Source organism: Pinus tabuliformis, chromosome 7 (assembly GCF_031772625.1).
Source record: "Pinus tabuliformis cultivar Carrire ecotype Pingquan chromosome 7, CPIR1, whole genome shotgun sequence".
Lineage (NCBI taxonomy): Eukaryota > Viridiplantae > Streptophyta > Pinopsida > Pinales > Pinaceae > Pinus > Pinus tabuliformis.
In genome coordinates, this window is record NC_142293.1 from 115,587,562 (window position 1) to 115,606,476 (window position 18,915).

At 37.1% G+C, this 18,915-nt stretch overlaps 1 protein-coding gene across 1 annotated transcript; it reads left to right on the forward strand.

Moving 5' to 3' along the window:
- The first annotated feature begins 387 nt into the window (after nucleotides 1-387).
- LOC149245989 (sucrose synthase 2-like) lies at nucleotides 388-5,097 on the forward strand. The gene is made up of 4 exons (XM_089439357.1): nucleotides 388-798; nucleotides 952-1,204; nucleotides 4,160-4,404; nucleotides 4,981-5,097. Exons 1-4 carry the CDS (start codon nucleotides 388-390, stop codon nucleotides 5,095-5,097), a joined length of 1,026 nt encoding a protein of 341 aa, XP_089295483.1.
- The last annotated feature ends 13,818 nt before the right edge of the window (nucleotides 5,098-18,915 follow it).

Here is an 18,915-nt window from a genome sequence, read left to right on the forward strand (position 1 = left end):
AGAAGGCTCGGCTGAAACTCACAAACTGTTGTTCATCTGCACTTGCCACATCCTCAACTGAAGTATGCACAAAACGATTAACTAGTCATCCTCCACCAGTTTCTCTACCTGTCTTCAAGATTCTGCTGCGTATCAGGCTCGCTCAGAGGTGCAGGGGCACTCTACAGGCGTTTCTACAGGAAGACGTCCTACAGGAAAGTATAGCAAAGCCTTCCAGAGTAGAAAAGCCCGAGTTTTTCTTCATCAAATTTGGAGCCTGAAGAGAGATATGTAGCACAAGGGAAGAAGATTTTGCAGCCTCATCATTTATTAGATGGACTAACAGAGGTATTGGGAGAGAATGATGAAATTCAAACGCTCAAAGATGGGCTATTTGGAGATGTGTTAATGTCCACACAGGAGGCCATCATTCTTCCACCATGGATTGTTCTTGCAGTACGGCCAAGGCTTGGTGTGTGGGATTATGTCGGTGTCAATGTTGATGAATTCGCTGTTGAACAGCTTTCTGTGGCTGAGTATTTGGAATTCAAGGAGCACCTTATGGATGAAAGTGTCAAGGATAAATATGCATTGGAGCTAGACCTTAAGCCCTTCAATGAATCTTTTCCTCGCCTAACACAACCATCTTCCATTGGTAGTGGAGTTCAATTTCTCAATCGGCATTTGTCCTCAAGATTATTCCATGATAGAGAAAGCATGCAACCCTTGCTGGATTTCCTTCAAGCACACAGCTACAGAGGCCAGAAGCTGATGCTGAATGAGAGAATACAAAGTTTGTCCAAGCTACGCTCAGTCTTGGTAAAGGCAGAGGAACATCTTAAAAAGTTCCCCAAGAATACACCATATACAGAGTTTGAATACAAATTACAAGAAATGGGATTGGAAAAAGGATGGGGAGACAATGCAGAACATGTCTTGGATATGATTCATTTGCTCTTGGAGACTCTGCAGGCCGCTGATCCATCAACTTTAGAAACATTTCTAGGAAGGATTCCTATGGTCTTTAATGTTGTGATTCTTTCACCTCAGGGTTATTTTGGCCAAGCAAGTGTTTTAGAAATTCCAGATACTGGTGGACAGGTTGTGTATATACTTGATCAAGTTCATGCATTGGAGAATGAAATGTTGCTGAGAATAAAACATCAAGGATTGGACATCAAACCTGAAATTATTGTGGTGACTCGGCTGATTCCTGAGGCCTATGGTACAACATCCAACCAACGAATTGAAAGAATTGGTGGAACACAACATTCAAGGATACTCCGGGTACCCTTTAGAACAGAAAAAGGAGTTCTGAAAAAATGGGGTTCTCGATTTGATGTGTGGCCTTACTTCGAAAGATTTTCAGAGGATGTATTAAATGAAGTAATGGCAGAGCTAAAAGGTCAACTTGATCTAATCATTGGCAATTACAGTGATGGAAATTTAGTTGCATCTCTGATTTCACATAGAAAAAGAAGGAAGAAACAGAGAGGAAAAAAAAACAAGTTTAATCCCTAGAAATTGTTGCAGGTTGCAGGAACACAATGCGGAAAGGGGGCCTCCCAACACAAGCAGAAGGGTCCCTACCAAGTTCCCAGGCATCCTCACATCCATCCCCTCCATGAACACTCATTTTTTTCAGGGTTCAGACACATTCTAGTCATGGTTCAACCTTCTACAGGAAGCTACAGGACTTTCTTCAGGAAGTTCTGTATTGCTACCAGAAACATCCTGTAGAGCCTTTGGGCAGGCCAGAGTCGATTATGGAGAGGGATTTGAAGCTTGAAGTCTGTTGAGGAGGCATGCAACCACTCTTTTCTTCCATCCTCCACTGGTTTCATCTCCTTTCACCACCATTGCCACCATCTGATTGAGTATACTTGCACAATCATACCAAAGCTGAAACTTCTCTAGGAAAAGGAGCACAGGCAGTGGGAAGAAGCAAAGAGAAAAGCATGGTTTCATGACTGAGAAGAGGACATCACTTCAGAAGCGTAGCATGACAGGGAGGCCACTAGGGCCATCAAAGATGAGGAGATAGATTGGTTGCTCAGAGGATGAGCAACACTTTCAGTAGGGGGTGATGATGAGCCCCAAAAATGGATAATTATATGGGCTCATTCAACCTCCTAATTTGACTTAATCCACCATTCTCATTAGTTTATTGCATGTTTTTGATTATATTTATGCTAATAGAGTGAATTTGGTTAGTCATTATGCCAACAAGTCTAATATGTGCTTTGTGTCGTCTTTTTGGTCAATTTGGAGACAAAATTGAAGGTTTTAATGAGCACTTGGCAGCCAAATTCGTGGGAGAACAAGGGAGAGGATTTGTAGGAAGGTGTCCCCTTCATTTATGGGCCCTTACCTCGAATTCTCCACCATCAGCTCGGATTTCAAGGGCCACCAAATCAATTAGCACAAGGGCAGCCAAGCAAGTCAAGTAGGACTGCTGTTAACTACAAGTTTTGGGCAGCCGAGTCCCTAAAGTTTAGGAGGACTGTTGGGGTCCTCAATTTGTATAAATAAGAAGGCTTAGGGCCTCATTTTGGTTAGCCAGTAGTTAGTCACTTTATAGTCATTTTGTAGTTCGATTTTTAGGCAATAGATTAGCTTTGCTTTCAGCACATTTTCAAGTTCTCCTTGTGGACAGTTTTTGGAATGTAACATTTCTTTTGATCAATAAAGATGAATCCAGCTTTGCACCAGTTCTAAATCTCTCTTAGGAGGCTGTAGCTCTTGGGGTTGGGCCCATCTCAAGCACCCAGTACCTCCTTTGTTTACTTTCATGTGTCTTTGCTGCATCCTTAGAATAAAATCTGCTATTTAGATTTAAATCTTGTTTTGTTATTTAGGTTGTTTTTGATGAGTAAAATAGCTTTTCATGCTCAGATTTAGTTGATAGGTTGTTAACATAAAAAGCTTCAAGAAAAGGGCCATCAAACATCTGTGGTTTCACCTCTCCCTCAGTGGGATCAAGAGCTGTGACTAGGATGACTTTGCTGCCCACAAAAACACTGATTTTGCTTTGCCATGCAATCACTAGTGTTTGATCTTCATGTGTAGAAGTTGGTTACAAGTTCAGACTTTCGTTTGCTTAGTTGCATGAGTTAAAATACATGGTTTCATTGCAGGTCACACTTCTGTTCATTCTCTTTAATGACAGCTAGCAAATTAGGTCAACGAAACTAGGTCTTTGAATTTATAAGTCTTTGTTGGTTCAGATTGGAAAAAAGACTTGCAGAGCACTTGTACCACTCCTTCATCTGCTTATTCTCCATCAGCACCATCCACTCCACCCTCTACTTAGAATCCTTACCTCACGTTTGCCACATTTGCTCACATAACCCTAGTTTTTGTACATCATTGTTTAAGCCTTCTTTGAGCCAACTTAGCTATCTACACCTTCTCACCACTCCATCCACCAGTCCCTGGGCCACTTCACACCCCTATCCTACCTCCATATCCATTCATGCATCTTCCCTCATTCACCCATCCTCCAAAATCCAATTTTAAAACATCCTGTAGAAATTTCTGAAGATCCTGTAGAAATTCCTGAAACATCCTGTAGAACCCCTGCAGACTTCCTGTAGAAGCTCACGAATGAGGTTTCTTGATAGCAAAACTCTGTGAAACTCTCTGGAAGGGTGTTAGGGACCCCTTAGGCCCTCTCTGAACCTTTCCGACCTCTTCCAAGCATTTTCTCTCGCCAATCCACCTCTGCACAGTCCCAAACAGTTAAAAGCACATGCATGATAATTATAATAACTTATTCAAAAATACAAAAAGATGTTTTCTTCAGGTAGAGGTAGTCTAGACACATGTATTTTACCTTCATAGAAGTAATGGCATCCCTTCCAGTAGTTTGCATTCTCTCCTTTGCATCAGTAGGACTAGCTGGTAGAATTAGGGTTTGCTAGGGTTTGCGTTACTTTTTGGCTTTCAGTTTCTTTCCGCAAGTAGATTAGCTTCCTTTGAGTTAGCTTTCATCCATCAGTTAAAAAGCTTCTTCTAAGAGCTCATAGAAGTTGGCTTAAGCTCCTAGCGGACTTGTGCCAGCTGACCAAGTGACAGCTGCGGCAAGAGCTAGTACTTGTGCATACAGCACCGTCACTTCCAAGTTTCTTACGAACTACCGGGTTGATAAAATTAAATAAGGGAGTTCCAGGAGTTGCAGCATTATTGCTACAATACCGGAGCCCACCAACCGCCACCAACCAAGGAGGATATCAACAATGCTATCCGCCCACCCTCAGCTTCCACATGGAGCAACATGCAAAAAACCCTGACTTCACTGAAATGGCCACCTTCTGCCTGCACCTAGAGCAGCATGCAGCAACGCACTTTCTCACGACCACCAGTGCTTCCATTGCTCCTACCCCGCACTACGGGGACACCAACAATTGCTGCGTCAATTTTCAGGTAAGCCCATACCGATTCCGCAGAAAATCTTAGCCGAGAATCGATCCTGGGACCTGGGATCTGTGTTAAACTCCCATGTGCCTACTACTACTACTAAACCAGATCCCGAAAGACTACCATGACACTCTTATTTAGTCACATCCAACACTATCGACCCCTTCAATTCACCGCAGACTCCACCTCGCAGACCGCATGTAGCAACGGGTGCCTTTTGCAACAATGGATAACAAACACCCTTACGCAACAACGCCCTTTTGGAAATCAACATTGTAACCACCCTCTTTGCAATAGATCTCAACACAACATCACTGGCAGAACCACGCACGACGCCACTGGTTACTGATTATATGGTCCACTCCCTATTTGTAGCATGCAACAGCTTTGACCTCCACACTAGCTAAGCATGTACGCAACAACTTCAACCTCCACACCGACGTGTCTGACCTTTCTCCAATAGATCTCAACAGATCTTAACACCAGCTCGCTTCACACAGAACCTTCCATGCAGCTCCTCCAAGACACAGTCACCTTTGCTGCTTAATTTGGTTTTCATCGGCCGACGTGACTTCTCTGCAGAGATCCGCGATTTTCAAGGGCGATGGTGAAAATCACTCTAAGGAAATGAGAAATCATCACTCTTTCCCCTTCGAATACGTGATGGTCAGCGCTCTCCTTCCAACAGGAACACGATGATGCTTGTGAATAAAATAAAATAAAAAATCCATGTTGTTGCTCCGATTCCTCACGATGTGAGGCTTTCTTCACACCAGCCACCCACTCAACTATCAAAGCATACTGGCTTTGACTCACCAACTCTGCAGCTCTGGTACCATGTTAAAAACTGAAGAATCAACTTTATTGATACAGTAGGCAGCTCAGAGGTGAGGAGCTCCACCTAGAGACTACCTCTGGCAGAATGCTCTACATACTTCATCTTACAACAAAAATATGTTGACACCTAATCCTTATGATTGGGTAAATATATGTAAATAAATAAATGAGAAATGTGAACAGTCATCGGGAGATGAACTGAACAGCCTCTCCCTCATGTATATAACAAACCTACCTCATTGAATGAATATACAAATCAGTTTTTGCTTAATGGAGTTACTGCCTGGCCTGACATGGTATCAGAGCCAGCTCCTTTTTTAGCTCTCATGCTCCTTGTAACTCCTCTACCTGTCTGCCATATTCTTTTTATACAGACCTGCACCTGACATTGCAAACGCTCCTCTGCCTGACACTGCCAGCGCTGTCCAAGCTGTCCTAACATGGAAATGGTCATGGCTTCATAAACGTTTCAGAAGCGCTGTGCATTCACCTGAATGAATCACTGCCCTAGGTTGAAACGTTCCTCTGCCTGTTCTTCGTGCGATGCTGTCTTCAGTTTGTATCTCTGAGTTTGGGCGAGGCACTTGGTGCGGTGAGCGTGGAATCCTCACCACTAAACATTCAAATCCTGTTTGGTAATTGCTGGAGTATGCATTAGAAATCGTTTTGGTATTTGAACGCTGCTATACACATATTATTGTGGTTATAATACCTGAACGCTATTATACGCATTCTTGGAAATGTGTTGACTGTTTTTGGAGATGACATGGTATGATGTTGATGCGTGGAGAACGACATGGTATGCTGCTGATGCATGGAAATGTGCTGGCTGTTTTTGGAGATGACATGGTATGTTGCTGATGCGTGGAGAATCCAGAGACCGATGAAAGTAAGAAAGTAAGGCGAAAAAGAGAGGGCATTGGGGATTTTGGTATAGGAATTGGCGACTCTTGGCACCATTGTAAGTGGCTTCCCTGAGGCCACGAGGAAACAGTAAATTGCACTGCACAAACAGGTCATTGAATCGAATATGCTGGGAATTTCACTGAATCGAAACATTTCGTTTCATTGTGTAATGCGCAAGTGGTAAGGGAGCTGATATCACCTATTGTGTAATGTGTAAGGCGCTCTTCTTGGCACTGTCTGTGGGAACGTTAGGTCTCTACACAGCCTTGGAGTAAATCCTATCGGTGATTCTTAGGCTCATTTGCGCCTCCAGGGGCATTTGTTCCGTTGACATGGTAGGGGCGTTTGAAAGTTGCATTTGAATGCTGGCCTGAGGACACATCCAATAATTCCAAGATAATTCTCTCAGCAAGCATTTTTAATTGTAGAAGTAGCATAATTGTTTTATTGAATTCTAACAATACGCAATCAGAGCAAAGAAGGTCTTAAGATTGTGAAAGAAACACAACATTCAGTAACATTTTATTATATAATCCTATATTGATATGGCAAAATGTTTGGTGGAGGCAAAACGTCCATGATGCGTTGAAGCTCTTTTACTGCGTATGCATTGATTTTTTATTAGTAGTCGTGTACGTTTTGAAGGTCATTTTTTTCTCTGTGTATTGAAGTTGTGATGGCCGTGATTCAATGGGTACATGAAAACCTTGTGTTAGAAGTTTTAGTGGACGATAATGCCCTTTGAGAATGCCCTTTTGAGTACATTTTTTACTGTATATTGGCAGAAGTATTTTTTCTATCAGCAGAAGTATTTTTTGTTACAATATGCATTCAAGAGGAAGAGGAAGATATTTCAGAGACAAGGGGGGCAGACACCCTCAAGAAAAAAAGGCAGATTTGCACTACAAGCTACCATGGGACAAAATTGAGTAGCAAAGAAACCAACAGAAAGGCAAAACTGATGACACACACCTGAATCCACTCACTATATTGTGGCACAATGTAATATTGGAGTAAATGAAGATTTATTTAATGCTTCACTTGCTTCCTGGAAAAATGATTGGTTGCTTGATTCCGGAGAGACCTGCCACATGACTCATAGAAAAGATTTTTTTGAAGATTTCACTGACAATGTTGATGGAGCAGTATACTTTGCAGATCAATCAAAAATCAAGCCATCGGGGCTTGGCACAATCAGGCTTAAACTGCCTGGTCTTCCAGACTTTCTTCTGGATCATGTTCTATATCTCCCACAGCTCAAGAGAAACTTGTTGTCCTTGGTCCACATCTGCCAGCAAGGTCACTCCATTCATATGTTTGATGGCAAGCTTGAGGTAAGAAAAGCATCTGACCACTCACTTGTCATGAGGGGAATAGAAGAAGAAAGGCTTCTCAAACTGCAAGGAACATCTGCTCATGCACAACATTTCTCATACAATTCTCATCATGAAGAAGGTACACTTCCATCAAGTTTATTATGGCATGCCATATTTGGACATTTGAACTATGACAATCTCCGCTTATTGAAGAAAAATGGTGTTGTTGGTTTGCCTACAATTCCTAGAAAACTTAAGCAACGTGATGCTTGCATTCTAGGAAAGCATAGCAAACAGTGTTTTCATGATTCACATTCAAGAGCACATAGGAAACTTGAACTCATTCATTCAGATTTATGTGGTCCAATGCCTATTCCTTCTGCAAATGGAAATAAATATATCATGATGTTTATTGATGACTACACCAGAATGTGCTGGGTTTATTTATTGAAGAACAAATCTGATTCTTTTCAAACATTCAAGAATTTTCATAAATGGATTGAAAATGATGCACAATCTCATATTGGGTCTATTCGCACTGATAATGGAAAAGAATACACATCAAATGAATTTGAAAACTATCTTCGCCAACATGGGATCAAACATCAAACAACTGTGCCTTATAATCCCCAACAAAATGGTGTAGCTGAAAGAATGAATGGAACAATCTTGAATATGGTACGATCCATGCTTTTCTTCAAAAATGTAAAGATAATGTTTTGGCTTGATGTTGTTCTATGTGCTGCATATATAAAGAATAGATGTCAATCTAATGCTATAAGAAACAAGACTCCTTATGAAATGTGGTATGGACATGTTCCTTCGGTAAAACATCTCAGGGTCTTTGGTTCCACCTATTATGCTTTGATACCAAAGGTACATAGAAAAAAACTTGGTGCTAGAAATCGTAAGTGTATCTTCCTCGGGTACTCAAACACCTCCAAAGCATACCACCTCTATGATGAAGTAAATAAAAAGTTTGTTGTATCTAGAGATGTAATTTTTCTTAAATCATCCAAAACTGACAATGTTGTTGAGTGGCAACTTGATCGCTTGGATAGATTCGGAAAAGAAAAATCATTTCAAGAATTTGATAATCAGATTCCACATATTGAAGGGGGGATTCCTATACTAGATCAACATGTGGAATCTTCTTTTGAAGAACACTCTCCCCTGCATGAAACTCCAACAATGGATGATGCTTTAAGTGATGCAATTGATAGAATTGGGAGACTCAATCTTGATTCAGTCCCAACTCAATCAACAAAGTAGCCTGGACCATCTCAGAAAGGTCCCCCAAAGTGGCTGACAAAGACACTTGAAAGTGTTCATCCTAATGAAATTGGAAAAACAGGAACCAGAAATTCAAACCGGCAAAATGGAGGTGATGTAGATGACCCTAATTCACCTGTTGATATGGATGTTTCTTATGATTGTGAATTGAACTTGTCTACAGATTTTGAACCAACTTCCTTCAAAGAAGTTGCTTCTCATGATGAATGGAAAGAAGCGATGCAAAAGGAGTATGATGCCCTCATAAAGAACGACACTTGGAAGCTAGTTGATACTCCGTTTGGAACCAAACCAATTGGCTGCAAGTGGGTCTACAAGAACAAGTATAAAGCTGATGGCTCACTTGACAAGCACAAAGCTAGGCTTGTGGAAAAAGGTTTTGCACAAAAGGAAGGGGTCGATTATGAGGAGACTTTTTCCCCACAACAAAATGGCTACCATCTAGACACTCTTTGCACTAGCAGCTCAGAACGGTTGGAAAGTCCATCAAATGGATGTAAAAACTACTTTTTTGAATGGAGATATAAAAGAGAATGTTTTTATGTCCCAGCCTGAAGGATTTGCTGTGAAAGGACATGAACATAAAGTATGCAAACTTGTGAAGTCCTTGTATGGCCTCAAACAAGCACCGCGAGCCTAGTATGAAAAACTAACTAAGCATCTTCTGAAACTCAATTTCAATCATTTTGATCTTGATGATGCAACTTTATTTGTCAAGAAAGTTAGCAAAACGGTTGTATATCTTGTGGTATATGTAGATGATCTTTTAATGACAGGGAACAATGAAAGCTCCATTGCATCCATAAAGAAGGAATTGGGGAAAAGTTTTGAAATGACTGATTTGGGCTATGTTCATTACTATCTTGGCATTGAAGTAATCCAACATACAAAGTCCATATTTCTTTCTCAAAATAAATACATTGGAGATTTGTTGAACAGGTTTGGCATGACAGAGTGCAATCCTCTTACTACTCCAATGGAACAAAACTTAAAGCTCACATCTATTGAAGGAAAGGAATTTGAGGATGCAACAAAGTATAGACAACTTGTAGGAAGTCTCAACTACCTAACTACTACCAGACCAGACATTTCATTTGCTGTTGGAATCCTCTCCAGGTTTATGCAAAAGCCTTGTGAGGGACATTGGTCTGCTGCAAAAAAAGTTCTAAAGTACTTGAAGGGAACTCAAGACTTTGGAATCAAGTACACACAGGTGGATGACTTCAGCTTGATCGGATACTCTGATTCAGGCTTCGATGGAGACAAAGAAACTGGGGTATCTGCTTCAAGATATGCTATGAGTCTTGGATCAGGAGCTGTCTCCTGGAGATCACGCAAACAATCAGTTCCAGCAGATTCCACAACAGAAGTAGAATACATGGCAGCAGCTGAAGCAACAAAAGAAATTGTGTGGCTCAGGAAAATTCTTGAAGATTTACAGGTAAAACAAGTACAATCAACTCCACTCATGATTGACAACACCTCTGCAATAAAGTTGGCCAAGAACCCAAAGTTCCATGATCGAACAAAGCACATAAATACTAAATATCATCTAATTCGACATCATGTTGAGGCCAAAACAATCCATCTCCATCATTGTTCCACAAATGATCAAATTGCAGACATCTTCACCAAAGCGCTTGGAAGAGAAAAGCTTTAACGATTCAGAATGATGCTTAGACTCACCAACATCCCTTAAGATTAAGGGGGGGAATGTTGACACCTAATCCTTGTGATTGGGTAAATATATGTAAATAAATAAATGAGAAATGTGAATAGTCATCGGGAGATGAACTGAACAGTCTCTCCCTCATGTATATAACAGACCTACCTGATAGAATGAATATACGAATCAGTTTTTGCTTAATGGAGTTACTGCCTGGCCTGACATATATAGTTTTCACACATGTAGGGAAGTTAGAACAACTGTCTACGAAATAGGATCTAATTCCTAATCCAAGGCTGTAGTGAACTGAATCTCTCCAGATTTACATATTCTCCATTATCTTCAACATTATTCATGCATTTTGAAACCCTAGCTCATTGTGATTATGAATATGACCCTTATTCATGTTGTTACCTAACTATCATCCTCTATGGCGCATCCTTCGGTTTAGTTTCATGAGCACATTTTAGCATTTTTTACATAGTTTGTTAATGACTCTTGAATGATTAAGTTGATCCATGCGCTCCAATGTTAAATTGGTTAAGGGTAATCTTCACCAATGCTTTCAATATTGATTGTTGAATCTCTATAAATTGCGCTACACGTGATTCTATAAAGCAACCTTGCAAGTAACCCTCATCATGTTAGAAATTGGGGAAATACTCATATCAAATTTACCTAAATTAACTTATCCATTTTTTAATCCCTTAAGACCTTAATGTTTAAGTTTGTTAAGCCTACATTCTATTACACAATCTTACACAATCTTACTAACATTGGTTATAATTGTGCTATACAAGGCAAGCTAAAGCAACACACATAAGGTTCTCATTTGAGCACAATTAAAAAGTCATAAAGGTTTTATCATATTTTGGATTGGTAAATCTCAACCCTATCAATTTTTATACCTTCATGTCATCTCATTGGTTATATACCCTTGGTTCATCTTGGTTCCCAGCCTAAAAAGTGCATTAGGGTTTTGGTAACTTTTGTTTCTTTCAAAACCCTACTCTATGATGATTGCATTCAATGCCATTTTCCAGATTAAATTGATAACGAGGTTCCACTTGTACATGCAAGCTAATTTTCATAAGATTTTATGTTGTGGCTTATATTCTTCTCTTAAAGCGGATTTTAAGTATTCACATTGGTAACGTGAAGGTCCCATGAAACTCACTTAGACCAAATTTTTAACCACCATATTCATTATATTTAAGGCTTTATGTTGAAAAGCATGTAAATTCATTTTTTTATTTATTTCCCCGTGACACTACCAACCTAGACTGTATTTTGGCACGTAGGGAAAATGAGGGGAACACAACGAACAACGCTGACCCAAAGTGTTGGAGCCTTTGATAATGGACAACACAACAAAGAATAATTAAAAAAAGGCTGCATATTCCCATATGCGCAAAGGCATGTGAAGAGATTTATATTAAGTGGTGAAAATATAGTTAAAACCTAAAGGCAAATTATGCATGCTTCTCATACCACCAGATTTTGGAACCCCACCAACTAGAATTTGTCTAAATGAAATAAATTATTAACCTAATTTCAAGGTGTCAATAGTGCAAGAGTTGGGAAAAAGTGGTTATAATGTATGAATGTGTTGGAAAACGCACACAAAAGCAGCCCTAACAATTTTATAAAGGTTATATTTAAATGGTATCATAAGGGGTTGCCATGGAGTTAAAATGGAAAGCTAGGTTTTACAAAGTGCTACCAGAGGTTTGAAGGCTCATATACACCATGCAATGAACCATGGAGGCTAGGCGAGTTCTAAGACTATAGTTTCCAATCATTTTCCACATGGTTTTTAGATGATGTGTGTATGGCATTTATGTGTACGTCAATGGGAGAAATGATCTATTGAAGATAAGCCGGGCGGGTCTGGCGGGTTGGAGTTTAATGGAGGTTGTGACCATGTGGATCTATAAACAAGAAAATGTTATCCAATTCCCAGGAAACTATTTGAAATTATCTTCCTTTCAAAGAAAAATTGTCTTAGATTGCGTTAAGCCAAAAGTAGATAATCGTCTTCCTCGTCACACATGGTAACAATCTCAGAACCTGAAAAAAACTCATGATCAGACAACATGAATAGGGTTTGTATCGGGAACTAGATCTTTCTTCAAGTCACATTCCAAATTTGCAACTCCTCAAGTTGCATTCTTGATTTGTGATGGCTCAAGTCGTGTTCCCAAGTTGTGACTCCTAAAAACACTTTCATGATTTGTGATGGCTCAAGCCACATTTCCAAGTTGCGACTCCTCGGGTTGCATTTCCAATTTTGGATTTCTCAAATCACATTCTCCATTTTCGATCTTTATATAGTTCACATTTCCTTTCCGAACTCGTAATTCTAATTGTGATAAGATTAAACCAACTTAGATCTATCTTAACCCGTATCTATCGAGTGCCGAGAGGGATCAAATCTCTCGAGGTGAAATTTTTTTCTCAAGTTTTGCACTCATAAAAGAGGGTTGCACATCGAGAGATTAGATCCCTCTCGGCGCTTGATAGATCCGGGTTGAGAGGGATCAATTCTCTCGAGGTGAAATCTTTTCCTAAGTTTTTCACTCAAAAAAGAGGGTTGCACATCAAGAGATTAGATCCCTCTCGGGCTTGATCGATCCGGGTTAAGATGGATCTACGCTGTAATATCCATGGTTAAAAATATTCTCAGATTGTTATAAAATATTTTGATTGTGAAATAATTTACGAGTTTTGGGCATGTGGTATTGATAACCCATGGTATGGTAACAAAGCATATTCACAAATATCAATGGAAAAAGTGGGGGTCAATATCTATGGTTAAGAATCTTGTCATATTGTTATAAAATATAAGTTACTTTTTTTTGGGCATGTGGTATTGATAAGCCATTGTATTGTAACAAATCCTATTTACAAGTTAATAATATCCATGGTAAGGTGAGGGTGAATTTCTATGGTTAAGAATACTTTCATACTTTTATAAAATATTTTAATTATGAAATAAGTTATGTTTTTTTGGGCATGTCGTATTGATCATGGTATTGTAACAAAGTCTATTTTTTACAAGTTAATAATATCCACAGTAAAGTGGTGATGAATATCCATGGGTAAGAATCTTGTATTGTTATAAAATATTTTGGTTGTGAAATAGGTTATTATTTTTGACCATGTGGTATTGATAAGCTATGATATTGACCCATGGTATTGTAACCAAGCCTATTCAAAAGTTAATAACAAAATCAAAATATAACTTTATTACTTTAGATTTATATTATTAATCGAGGCAACATTTAAATGTTTACACTCATCCACGATATCACTTTTAACTTTTTATTATATTTTTTAGTTGGACCTACATTTAAAATTGTTTACATACTTACATTACATCTACACATTTAACCTATATTAGATTGTAGAGCACCTCTTAGCGCAAAAATAAAATTGTGACCCAACTTGGACCTGCGACTCACATTTGGGATGCGACCTATACATAAAACTGGGAACTGCGACTTGAAAGGAATTATAAGATGCAACCTTCCTGTATCCTACTCATTATATTAGGTCACAATTAGGATTACATCTCCCAGTAAGGTTGTGGCTCTAGAATGAGACCTAAACAAATGTGATCCCATTAGCATATGGAGTAATTTTTGTCAACACTACTAGCAATGGATATTGAAGGGCTTGAGAAAAGGTGAGTAGAGCATGAAGTAGAATTGAATAATGTAAATTCTTCTTTGGCAGCTACCAATGGACGCCACATCAACATTCAAGAAGAAAGGGAACAATTTGATAATGGAAAATGTCCAATTATTTCACCCTTAAAATTAACGGAAGAAGAATAAGTGAAATTTGTGGCTGCACAGAACACATAAGCTAGCGTTGTGAATGCTTGGACAACATTTTCTTGAAGATACATCGAAATTACAGTTGTCTCAAATCAAACAAAATAAACATGATGTTGAGGATGCTTTGGAGGAACTCAATTGACAGTTTCTACAGTTTGTTATTTAAACTTGTCCACATACAAGAAGGACTTGCATAATTCAAGAAAACTATTTGACACTAAATCTTTATGTTACACTAAGTAATACATCAGCCTAATGAAGAGGAACCATGTGAGGGAGGTACTCAGTGATATACTAGTATATAGTGTTATTTGTGAGGAGCATATTTCACATTTGAGGCAGCGACTAGAAACATTGAAGAAGCACCATTAATATAAAATATATAAACTAACTTTAAATGTATTAATAAATAAATATTTTTTTAATAAATATATTTTGTATATTAATTAATGATGCCACTAAAACCAATATGGTCTATCGGACCTTAAGGAAGTAGGAAATCAATTGAGATTCTTTAATATTTTATTTCTTTGATCGAAAAGAAGGGAGAGAAGTGTACCTAGATCACTATAGTATTGCTTACTTAACAAGTCATGAAGGTTGGTAGAGTGGAAACAATTTTGAAAATTAGAATGGTTGTGGGTAAGAGATGAGAAATCCAAGAGAAAGTGCCTGAAAATTAGAACGGTTGTGGGTAAGAGATGAACAACTCAAGGGAAAATGATTTTCATTTTCAAACCTTTTAGTATCACAAAGGTGACTAGAAAGTGTTTGAAAATTAGAATGGTTGTGGGTAAGAGATGAGCAGTTCAAGAGAAAGTGCTTTTCATTTTCAACCCTTTTAGTATCACAAAGGTGACGGACTATTTCATACCAAGGTGTTTTGGGAGTTGACCAACACCCGATTTCACTTTAAAGCTCATGATAATTAGTTCTTATCTTAGTAATATTCATTTTCTTCTTAGCAATGGTCATTCAAAAATATAATTTTGGCTATCAAGAAGCTCATGAGAATTAGTTCTTATATTGGCAATATTCATTTTCTTCTTAGCAATGGTCAGGTCAAAAAGATAATTTTGACTATCAAGATTGGGGTTGATAACCTCATCGTATCTTAGCTTCCTCTTTCCCTCTAACTCCTTATCATTTAACAGCTTATTTTTAAATTTGGAAGTAATAATATTTTTAATATTATCGTTATTCTACAAGATGATCTCCTCTTTCACCCCCCAATGGTCTAGCCAAGATTGGGAATCCGTATGCTAGCTTTTCTTGAGTCTAAGGTGGGGATTTTGGCTAGAGTTACTAGCAATTTTGAGGAACAACTTGCCTTCCATGTTGTATAGCTTCTTTTTATATATGAGATACCTAATCATAGCCATGCTTTCAATGGAAGAAATGATAAATTCAACATAAAAATACCTAATCATACATTTTTAATTAGCAAATAAATTTTATAAAATATTAAAAATAAATATCGATTAGTATTATAGAATTATCATACTTATACTCAAAATTTATTCCTTAAATATTTTTAGTATAAATTAATAAAAAATTCAAACAATATTCAAAGAATAAAGAATGAAAACTCTTAAATTTAAATTAAATGGAAATATTATTCAAAAAGAAAAAGAAAAAGAAAAGAAAAATAATAAATTTAGAGGCAAAAAATTCACATGTATAATTAATTTAAAAATTAGCATAATCATATAAGTTAAATCCTTGATTAAAATTAAAAAATTCACTTTCATTAAAATTAAGTATAAATATTATCATCTTACAATCAAATGCACTTGTTTTAAAGTCAGTTTTTTTTAATAATGAATCATCCTCACTTTAATCTTATTTTTTAATTATACTTTTTTTAATCCTATTTTTTAATAATAATGATTATAAAGTGTATATGTGTTATTGTTAAAATAATCTAATTAAAATAATAAAAGAAATAATTAACTACCACGATTTAAGAGCAAACATTTATATGTAACAATAAAGTAGAATGTACCTTTTTATTTTATTGAATCTTACATGTTTATATAATTTTTTTATTGAAAAAAATAGCTATGATTTAAAACACAAAAGTTAATGATTACATAGCTAAAGACTCTTAAATATTTAAATGGAATTTCAAACCATTTTTGTTTGCGTGTAATCTTAATTTTTGTTGTTTAAAATCTATTTTTTATTACATATATGGATTGAATACCTTGAAAAACCTTGGGGCATTTGGATTAAGGAGAGTTCACAACTTAACTAGTAATTCCAACAAATTGCTACAGAAATATCTGCAAATTAAATGGGAAAATAAGTGGGAAAACCCTCTAAAATATATAATATATTACGACATTAAATTGATATGTTTATATTTTAAATACTTACATGTATTTTAAATCATCACTAATTATAAACATGTTTATATTAGTCTGATTTTAGAGTTTTTAATTATAAATATTAAGTGTATGTTGAAAATTTAATTAAAAGAATATTGTTTCCAGTCATTTATTAAATTTATTAAGTGCATTTTATAAATGGTGATTTGTCATTATTAAATGCTTTTTTAGCTACTTCGCTCAATTTCAATCTTAAAATCCCTCAGATTTAAATTGTTGCCAACTGGCTACTACACCAACCTTTGTTGTTTGCATCAATATCCTAAACCTCTACCTTGTGTCTAAACACGCAGTCTAATTAATGGATAAAATGGTTCCTTTCCACGTACCTTTTCTGGTCAATTTTAACACGTAGTCTAATTAATGGACGAATTGGTAATGGACGAAATGGTTCTTTTACACGTATCTTTTCTGGTCAATTTTGACACGTAGTCTAATTAATGGACAATTTTAACACGTATTCTAATTAATGGACGAAATGGTTCCTTTCTAGGTATCTTTTCTGATCAGTTTTAACAGGTAGTCTAATTAATCGAGGAAATGGTTCCTTTCCACGTATCTTTTCTCATCAATTTGAACACGTAATCTAATTAATGGACGAAATAGTTCCTTTCCACCTATATTTGCTGATCAATTTTGTCCAAAATATAATAAAAAAATTAAGAATCATAAATTTAAATTTAAATTTAAATTATTTGATTTACAAAATTTCAATGCATCAAATTTTTTAAGATATTAAATATATTTATACATTGAAAAATATTACTATTACTTAAACTACCCAATCTACTCACCAATTAAATTACAATAATTTATGATTATTTATATTGAATGCTTTTTACCCACTTACCGGTATTCAAACCCTAAAATTTAAATGGTTGTCAACATGTTTCTACGAGTGTATTTCTTGTTTGCGTCTAAACTTTGCGTGGTGTCTTAACCTTATTCACCTTTTTTAAGTTATAGTGATTTGTGTCTTTCATGTTTGCATGAAAAACCTTTGCATGGTGTCCAAAACCTATTCACATTAATAAGCATTTAAGTTACGGTGATTTGTTATTAGTTGTATTATTGAAATTTTTTTTCAGCAGTTTAGCTAAAAATTCCAACCGTGAGAATTAAATTCTTGTAAACCCGTTGCTACACGTGTCCTTTTTGTTTGTATCACTATCATAAACCTCTTGATTTGCATGGTGTCTTAAACTTATCCTCATTGGTCAACCATTTCCATTTAAGTTAAATAAATTAGCAGCAACCGGAGTCTCATTAACGCGTTGAAAGTTGCTATCGATGTTAACTCCTCGAGACCAAACGATACAGCCCAACAAAGTGGTGGTATTAGCTGTTCTCATCAATCTTATTCCCATCAGAATCTGCAGGCGTCGCATCATAAAGTGAGTACCATTGTTGAGTACCATTGCCTTTCACCTTCATCATGGAGATGAGTAACATGGGTGGTAGCAGCAGCATTGCGATTCAGAGGAGGGATCTTCTTGAGTACAAACGTGGCAACGGCGACGAGGGATGGTATATTGTTTCCATCAGTCTGCACAATGGCAAACTGGTGATCCATTATGAAACATCGCCAGGGCAACGAGACGAAGTGTTGGATTTGGCAGAGTACGAAACTGCAGAGAATTTGCATGCAAAGTTCCGCCGCCCCTCTACGCAGCTTAAAGATGAAGAGTGCGAGAAAGTGATGCCACTGTGGCCTGTATTGGTCGCTTACCCGCCACCGGCTTACCAAGGACGCCCCCTAAAAGAAGCTATTAACATTCCTAATACAGCTGGGTACAGATATTTCGATGCTCGCATTGAGGAGGTCAGATCGCTATCTAGTTTTTTTTAAGAAAGAAAAAACCCTTTTTTGTTATAATTTTTTTATTCATATACGTGAGTTTTCTCATCTTTTCACCATGTTCAATGTAGTTACAAAAACTTGTTACTTATATCCTGGCTTCATAACAGGATGTGTCCAGACCCCTGAAAACAGCCATTTTCGAAAACAAAGTATCTAATCTGCCTTAGCTCTGAGCTGCATTTATCTTTTGACAATTTATCCTCTTACTATTTTGGTCTCTATAAAGATGGGAAGTGGCACTTTTTTGTTATAATTTTTTTATTCATATACATGAGTTTTCTCATCTTTTCACTCTGTTGATTCAATGTAGTTACAAAATCTTGTTACTTATATCCTAGCTTCATAACATGGCTTCATAATATGATGTGTCCAGACCACTGAAAACAGCCATTTTCGAAAAAAAATA

Coding starts and splice junctions, on each gene's coding strand:
- LOC149245989 (XM_089439357.1), top strand. CDS start 388: ATGTCCACACAGGAGGCCATCATTCTTCCACCATGGATTGTTCTTGCA. Junction 1,205..4,159: donor GCTGATTCCTGAGGCCTATG/GTACAACATCCA, acceptor CAGGAGTTGCAG/CATTATTGCTACAATACCGG. Junction 4,405..4,980: donor ATTGCTGCGTCAATTTTCAG/GTAAGCCCATAC, acceptor ACTTCTCTGCAG/AGATCCGCGATTTTCAAGGG.